We start from the raw sequence: 8,420 nt of genomic DNA on the forward strand, positions 1-8,420 counted from the left end.
TCTTTGCCTCCCTCTGAAGCATTAAGTATTGGTCAGGATACTGGAGTGCAGGGACCAAGGGGGCTTCTCACTGATCGTCTGACCTTTCTCAATATGGAGGGGACCCTGGAGACCATGGTCCATGTCTGCCAGGCCGCGAGACTAGCTGAATGGCAGTGCCTCTGAGAAGACAATCAACAGGAAAATCAAACCCTCATTCGCATCTATGTCTGCAGAAATTATTGTAAAATGACATTTATGGCCAAGCTAGTAGCAGCCTGAAACATCCTTGGACTGGTGGCTAGCTGGTAAAGATCAGAGTGTTGAATCTATTCCTTCCCCAAGTAACACTGGCCTGGAGTTAGAGCGCCCTAGTCCTGCAAGGAAGGGAATATGTAGGCTGCACCCACTCACCTCCAGGAACTCACTGTTATGCAATGTAATTCACCTTTCAGGGCAAGGGAATGTTAGGGAACCAAATCTGTGAACGGATTGATCTGTGCTCTCCCTTTGACATGGATACATAGTATCCAGCAACATTCATGAGAAATATGCACATCGTGGGGATCTAGACCCCATTGAAAATACCAGTTATTGCTCCAAGCAGGTTCTCTCTATTATTATTCATTATTATGATAGTAATGCTTAGGAACCCCAAACAGAAATCAGGGCCCATTGTGCTAGGTGCTGTATAAGCGTAGAACAAAAAAGTGAGTCCCTGTTTACAGCCTGCGTGTAACACAGGAGGACAACACATAAGAACTGCCAGACTGAGTCAAAGCATGGTCCATCTTGCCCAGTATCCTGTCTCTGATAGTGACTTGTACCAGAGCCTCAGGGGGAGTGTACAGAACACGGCAATTACAGAGTGATCTTCCTTTGTCTTCCACTCCCAGCTTCTTGTAGTCAAAGGTTTAGGGTTGCCTTGAGCATGCGATTGCATCCCTGATCATCTTGGCTAATAGCTACTGATGGACCTATACTCTGTGAACTTATCCAGTTCTTTTTTGAACCCCGTTATACTTTTGGCCATCGCAGCATCCCATGGCAATGAGTTCCATGGATTAATTGTGTGTTGTGTGAAAAAGTACTTCCTCTTGTTTGCATTAAACCTGCTGTTTATTAATTTCAACAGGTGGCCCCAGGGTTATGTAGTGTGGGAAAGGGTAAATAGCACTTCTCTCTTCACTTTTCCCATACTTCATGATTTTATAGAGCTCTATCATATCTCCCGTGGTCGTCTCTTTTCTAAATTGAACAACCCTAATCTTTTTTAATCTCTCCTTCTGTGGAAGCCATTCCATACCTTTGATTATATTTGTAGCCCTTCTCTGAACCTTTTCCTGTTCCTTTGTATTCAAGGTGTGGGTGCAGCATGGATTTATAGAGTGAAATCGTGATTTTTTTCCTGTCTTATTTTCTATCCCTTTCCTAATAGTTCCTAACATGTTAGGCTTTTTGCCTGCTGCTGCGCACGGACCGGACATTTTCAGAGAATTAGCTACAGAGACTCCAAGATCTTTTCCTAGAGTGGCAACAGCTAATTTAGATCAGACAAAATGGGATGGGGGGGAGGGGTAGGTTGGGAGGACAAATTAACAATAGAACCAACAGAGGTTAGCAGCAAAGCTGAAATCACAGCTTGATGCTTGCTCGACCAATGCCAGACAAGAGTGATTCATAGGCATCCTGGCAGAGGTAGGTTTTAATTAGGGATTTACAAGAGGATAAGGTGGCAGCTTTATCAGTTTTGATGAGGAGTTTCCCCTATGCACAGGGGGTAGCATGGGAAAAAGCCTGGGGATGTAGGAAGAAGAAACAAATGGGTGATCAAGGCTGACATCAGTGAAGGCCCTTTTTCTCTCTCTCCCCCCGCCCCTGCAGCAGGTTAGAACAGCTACTTGTCCGTGACAAAGAATCTGTATTTTCTTCCTTATCAAGTTTGCCTCCCAAGGCCAAATCGAAGCCCTAGATCTGTCCCTGAAGATTAGGCACAACATCCTGAATTCAGCCTCACTGGATCTCTGACCTTGGTTACTAACATACCTTTCACTCTTGTAATGAAAACAAAATGACGTGGTTTGGGAAGAATAAACAATCCCAACCCTCACTGCCTCCTGAAAGCCCAGGGCTGTGTGAACGCTAACAGACTGACAACATTGAGGCACATCGTGCAAAGGAATTGCAAGCTGAAATTTCCAGATAGCATAAGATTTCATATGCTAGTGCCATTTCCGTGCTGTCACATCACAGCATCGGAAAGGTCAGTGCCTGATGAAACAATCATGTACAATTATGGGATGCTGCAGAACAGAGATGGCAAAATGAGCAACTTCTCAGCTAATTCGTTCAAATCCCAAATTCCATCCTGGCAGGAAGCCAACGTCAAACCTGGTTTTTCACTGGCGAAAGAGTCTGTCCATCTGCTTGTCTGTCCCTCTCTGCTCACTACCAAACCATATTGCTCTGTTTAATTTTCCAGGCTCAGACGTCATGTTCGATGAATCCAATAGGGTTATGCCCGTCACATCCCATCATTGACACTGCAGTGCCGTCTTGCAGAATGAGTCAGATGAACGATGTATACAGTGGGAGCTAGAGATACAGAATTCATTTCAGGGGGTTGTATTTTTTAATGTGTAGCTCATGACCAGTAAAGTGGCCTCCAAGGCTATTTCCCTTTGCTTTCTGAAGGCCTTACCCCTTATTACCCGAAGCTGGTGTATCTATTCAGAGATACAATCACGGAGATCCCTCTCCAACTGGGAGATGGTCTCTTTCAGGTACGTATACAGCCCCCATTACCATAGTGTCTGAGCACCTTGTTGTTTAAGAGGGTTAGCTTCACAGCACTCTGTAAGACAGGGAAGTGCCATTTTACAGAGGGAGAATTGAGGTACAGGGAGATTAGGCCCAGATCCACAAAAGTTCTTAGGCTTCTAACTTCCATTGGATCTTTGTGGATCAGGGCCTAAGTGACGTGCCCAAGGTCATAGAGAAAGTCCAGGGCAGAGGAAGGACTCAAACCCAAGTCTCCAGCTAATACCCTAATCAGCAAACCTACCTTTTTCTCTGTAACATACAACCTTCTGTGGTGAGGGCTGTGAATGTTTCCTCAAAGCTGATAGGAGAGGCAGTAAATGCTTTGCATAGGGTTCCCGATCTTGTATTTGGCCTTCATCAGTCACAAAACATAGGACTGGCTGTCTCAGATCAGACCATTAGGCAGTAATGTCCATTATCATGGCATCCACAATGATCAGTACTTGATGCTTCAGAGGGGAGTGAAACCATAGGTGCACTACTGTAGTGGGAAAGAGGGAAATCCTTTTAACCCCAGTGTTTGTCAGCTATGACTTGGAGGATGAGATTTGTTTATCAGGACCTTGCCATGGCCAAATACTAAACTGGGAGAATACTGGAGGGAAAAAAAGTTTGATTATTTGTTTTACTTCTATACAAATTGTCTGCTGCTGTGTTCCCTTTCCATGAACATGCATGTGATTGATAGATACTGTCATGAATGCTCCCAGAAAGAGAATCTTGAAGCTTGCCCACTTCACCACTCCTGGGAAACAAATTTTAAACTCACTTGCCACAGACATTTGCACCTGAAACTCGAATATCAGAGTTATGTTTGTCTTATCAGGGTGCAGAACAATAAGGTGACTTGCATGACCACTTCTCAACTGAGAAACACAGCTGATTTCCAGCAGCAAGTAGGAAAATAAACAAAAGTGAAAAAAAAAAAAGTTTTATCAGAGAATTGTAATTAGTGAGTGTTACAGTGCTGCCTTGCTCAGTCTGTCTTCAGGCTAGCTGCTGTCTCAGTTTCCTCTCACTCAGGTTGATTCTCCCAACTGTGGTGGTAGTGGTGAATGTTTAGAGAAGCCACTAGGGGATATAGAGCAAGGAGCAAGAGCCTGCACAGACAGGAAATAAAGACAGACATGCTTTAACCCTAACCACAGTGCCAGATCTTTAATCTGTATCTCCACCTTCACCGGAAGGACTTAGTATCATGCCCAAGTCTCTTCCCTTGTACTTCCCTGCCTGTCTGTATCCATCTGTTGTCTTAAACTTAGGGTTTGTGTATACTTAAAATGCTTCAGCAGCACAGCTGCATCGCTGTAACACTTCAGTGTAGACACTACCTACGCCGACAGGAGGGGTTTTCCTCTTGGTGTAGTTAATCCATCATAATCTTCTGTTGACCTACTGCTGTCTACATGGGTACTTAGATTGGCTTAACAACGCCGCTCAAGGGTGTGGATTTTTCATACCCCCGAGCGTCAGTTATGCCAACCTAATTCTAGTGTTCCCAGGCCTTAGAATGCAAGTTTCTTGGGGCAGAGACCAGTCTATTTGTTCTGTGTTTGTACAGCACCTAGCACAATGGGGTCCAGGTCCATGATGAGGGCTCCTAGGCACTACAGTAATACAAATTAATAATCTTTCTGGACACAGTTTATTCTTCCAACATAAAATTTAAGCAAAACATAAGCTGTTCCTCTGCTCATCCTGGGCCTCAACTCTCAGAGACTTTCCCTTTGGCCTCTTGGGGTATATCTACACTGTGATTAAAAACCTGTGGCTGGCCTGTACCAGCTGACAGGGGCTTACAGCCCAAGCTCTGTGATCCTCCCACCTCGCACGGTCCTAGAGCCCAGACTTCACAGCCTGAGCCCAGAAATTTACACTGCAATTAAACAACCCCTTAGCCCAAGCCCCGCAAGCCCTAGTCAGCAGTCCCGGGCCGGGCCAGCCGCAGGTGTCTAATTGCAGAGCAGACATAGTTTGTCAGTCGTGACCGGAGGACACATCCTTCACTTCAATGCCTTTGCTTTAAGTCCTACCACAAGAACCCATTTCCCTGCTCTCTCACCTGAACTCTCTCAGCCCTGCACAGCTGGCCACCCTGTTACAATGAGTCATTTTGATGAGATCACAATTGGCAGAGGTGTAAAGAACAAGACCTAATTCACCAAATACATTATTCATTATCAATGAATCACTCAGCTCCAACAACAACCAATGATTTTTATTGGTTATGGTAAAATTGACTAGCCCATTTATAAGTCTGCTTATAGAACATTTTCAGCAAGGTACTTAAACACATGCATAACTAAACTCGGGTGTTATCATTGGCACTGTGGCCCATTTAGGTGCCTAACTCCAACTGAAACAAATAGGAGTTAGGTGCCTAAATAACTTTGGGGATCTGGGCCCACATACTTAAAGGTAGGCAACACTTAGATTGAATCAGGACTTTAGTTTTCAAAGAGCAAGTGGTGTAATCCAGACTGACAGCATACTATGTGAAAAAGACTTCCTTTTCTGTCCTAAGCTTACTTTCCATTAACTGCACGGAGTGCTCTGTTATTCTCACATACAAAGAAATGACAGCATTCTCTAACTTTCCCTTTCCAGACTAAATAAGCAGTTGTAAGGGTGAGAGTCTAAAGGCTGTTCCCAGCTAGAGCTTCCAGCATTGCATTGTCATTTAGGGTGACCAGATGTCCCAGTTTTATAGGGAAAGTCCTAATATTTGAGGCTTTTTCTTATATGGGTGCCTATTACCCCCATCCCGATTTTTCACACTTGCTATCTGATCACCCTATTGTCATTAGTTCTGTTTCCAGGCATTTAAAATGTTTGTTTCCTCAGTGCCTTAGTAGAGAGGATGAGAACCTGGAGATATTATTCTGCTTTGTTTAAAAACATAACCAGGTAAGATAATGGGATATCTGCTGAAATGATTCAGGGTGCAATTTTGCTCCAACCACCCTTTTGTAACTGGTTGATTGGGCATTGAATTGCCCAGGGTAGTTTTAACCAGGGCTGAGTAGATAACCACCCCTTCAGGGATCTTTGAATCTCTGTCCACTGAAGCTGTTATAACCATTTAATTGGTCTCTCTCCCTGTCCCTCTTCCACTAATTCACAATGAGCACAGCCATGCAAACTTGGTAGCCCTAGGAATGCAAGGGCTACCTCAACAGACATTTCTTTATAGTTAAAGTCAATGCTGGCAAATCTGGGCCTCCACTGGAATGACCCAGGCCATCTGCCTTTGCACAGGGCCCATCATGAAGAAGGAAATATTTAACACATCAGAGTTTGTCTCTGAGTTAAAAGCTTGATCCCATATCAGTCCTGTTTAGATTCAATTTCAAAGCCAAGCAAGCTAGTCTATGCATAGGTGGAGCATATCTTGGAGATGAGATGTGGAGCTGACTGAAATCTAGATCTGAATTTTGCATATAGCTCCTCCTTTCCTTACATGAGCCAAACTGTACCTAATAATCTTCTCTTTAAAAAACCCCTTCTATGGTTTGCTTTGGGTCCAGCCAAGCAAATTAATGAGCATTTCATTGCCAGTGACAAAGTCTTTTATTCTGGTTCTAAACTTGTCTGATCTAAAGTAAGTTGGTACTGATAATGCTCATGGCACAGTGTTTGTAAACCACTCTATTGTTCACCTTGGTTTTCTCATTCTCCAGCCATGAGCCTCTTTTTCACCGGACAAACACAAATCTATTTCAGGTGAAATCTATTCCAAGTGAATTACCAGACAGAGAGCAGCATCCACTCTATAGTTTAAGAACAATGTAGCTCTTGTTAGCTAATTCTTTTCAGCTCAAACAGCTGTAGGCAGTCCTTGGATTGAGCCCACCTGGAAGAATTCTAGCTGTGTTCTTGCCTTTATTTTTTTAGGTACAGATTAAAGGGCTCTCACCATTTGAAGGACAAAACTTTCTGCTTTCCACAGTCCATGATGAAGAGTCAGCTAAGTGCCCTGCTGAGTCCTCTTGACTGATCCAAGGGATTGTTTTCTAAAAGGCTGGGGAAGGAGTTGATTTTCTATGCCAGTTTCCCCTGGCCTCTAGAGTGCAAAGTACAGTGTGTATGTGAGAAACTGGTTATTCACTGAGAATTTATTAGAATCATTAACTACACAAAGAGCTCAGCTTGTAGGTAACTGGATCCCATAGTGTCCTGAATTGAGGCATTCTCCAACAGAAATTCCTATTCTCCATTAGCAAGGCATCTCCACTGCATGTGACAAATAGGGGGCACCACTCTTTCTAGTCTGACTGATGAGGTTGTCTCAGGTGTTGTGGGAAATTAGACTGGGAATCCTTAAAATTCTGATGAAATAAGCATCTGAATTAAGATTGAATCTTGAGCCACTGATAAATGTATAGACAGACCCCAGCCACTACACAAAACATGAGTGAACTCACCAAAGTCTCCCCGGGTGTTTTTTTGCATTTTATTTCAGTGTTTGAAAAGAGCCAGGAGGTTATTTTCTGCTTTAACTTGAAAGAAAAGAAAAACGCAGGGGAAATACAAACCCAGCCCACTCAATACTGGCCTTGAAAAGGCCATTTGAAATAGGACCAAGTCACCACCCAGGGCCAGGTGGGCATGAGCAGCACATTTCATGACTCAGCCTTACAGGCTAGAGCATGTAGATTGACTGCAGTTTTCCTTGTATTTAAGCTTCCGTAGGCCAGCTCACTGGGAGGCTGATGAAAGTGATATGAGATATTGGTTGAGGGTCGGGGGGTTTCTTTAGAGTTGGATCCTGCTAAGTTCAGACACTAATATTCAGAAAGAAAATGAAATAGTCCCATTTTGTTTCCCCAGAAGAGGGCTTTAAAATCAAACAGTGTGTGTGTGTGTTCTCTTGGCCCTGCCAAACCAACCACACTGCGCTGTGCAAACACAGCAGCAACTGAAGCTGTATCAGTCCTTGCTTGCACCTCATTTGAAGTCAGCCAAAGTAAACCAGGGCAGAATTTGGCACAGTTCATGTGTTAATAAGGCATTAATAGGCCAAATTCTGAAGTTTAAGGCAGTGTAACTAGCATGCTAATAAGTGGATGTAAATGACCAACATTGTAATGGAGACTGCCATAAGATTCAATTTGACTCTGTAAGAACCGTGCCTTTCATAGCCTTATAAATCACCTCTGAATTCAGCCCAGTTCTTTTAACTAGTGTGTTGACTGATACAGGAACAATCCAAAGTAAAGTAAAGAGAGAAATACTATCAAGGTTGCTATTAGTAGAAATGGATGAAACAGTTCCAATAAACAATACTAATATTGTGCAGGGCGATTGCCCCTTCTGTCGGAGAATCCAAAAGCTCTTCATAAATATCAGTTAATTCAGCAACATAGCACCTTCATGTGGCTCCTCCTTTGACCCGTTCTTGGCAGGTATCCGAGCTCGGACACCACCTGCTATTTAAAGTACTCACCGTGATGCAGTAAGTGAGCAAGTGATTTCTCCTTTGCTGTGGTGGGCTACAGGCCCTGGAATTCATTTTTCTCTTGATATCCATCCATTTCCCTGCTTTCAACAACTATCACAACAGCAGAGAAGTCCCAAACTAAAATCCCAACTCCCAGAGGCTGAAATCTAGAGCTGAA

At 43.6% G+C, this 8,420-nt stretch overlaps 1 protein-coding gene across 3 annotated transcripts in view; it reads right to left on the reverse strand.

Annotated features, from left to right (window-relative positions):
- RALY (RALY heterogeneous nuclear ribonucleoprotein) overlaps nucleotides 1–6,796 on the reverse strand; it is a 155,706-nt gene extending 148,910 nt beyond the window's left edge. For all 3 annotated transcript variants that reach the window (XR_010921035.1, XM_067554476.1, XM_067554475.1), the window contains exon 1: nucleotides 6,719–6,796. Coding sequence is in view for 2 of the 3 variants with exons in the window: in XM_067554476.1 (XP_067410577.1) it covers nucleotides 6,719–6,721 (3 nt within the window). In the remaining variant the exon portion in view is untranslated. The remainder of the gene's footprint in view (nucleotides 1–6,718) is intronic.
- Between the last annotated feature and the right edge of the window lie 1,624 nt (nucleotides 6,797–8,420).

The sequence above is a fragment of the Emydura macquarii genome, unplaced genomic scaffold, assembly GCF_026122565.2.
Source record: "Emydura macquarii macquarii isolate MOO-44397 ecotype Brisbane River unplaced genomic scaffold, CSIRO-AGI_Emac_v2 contig_1483, whole genome shotgun sequence".
Lineage (NCBI taxonomy): Eukaryota > Metazoa > Chordata > Testudines > Chelidae > Emydura > Emydura macquarii.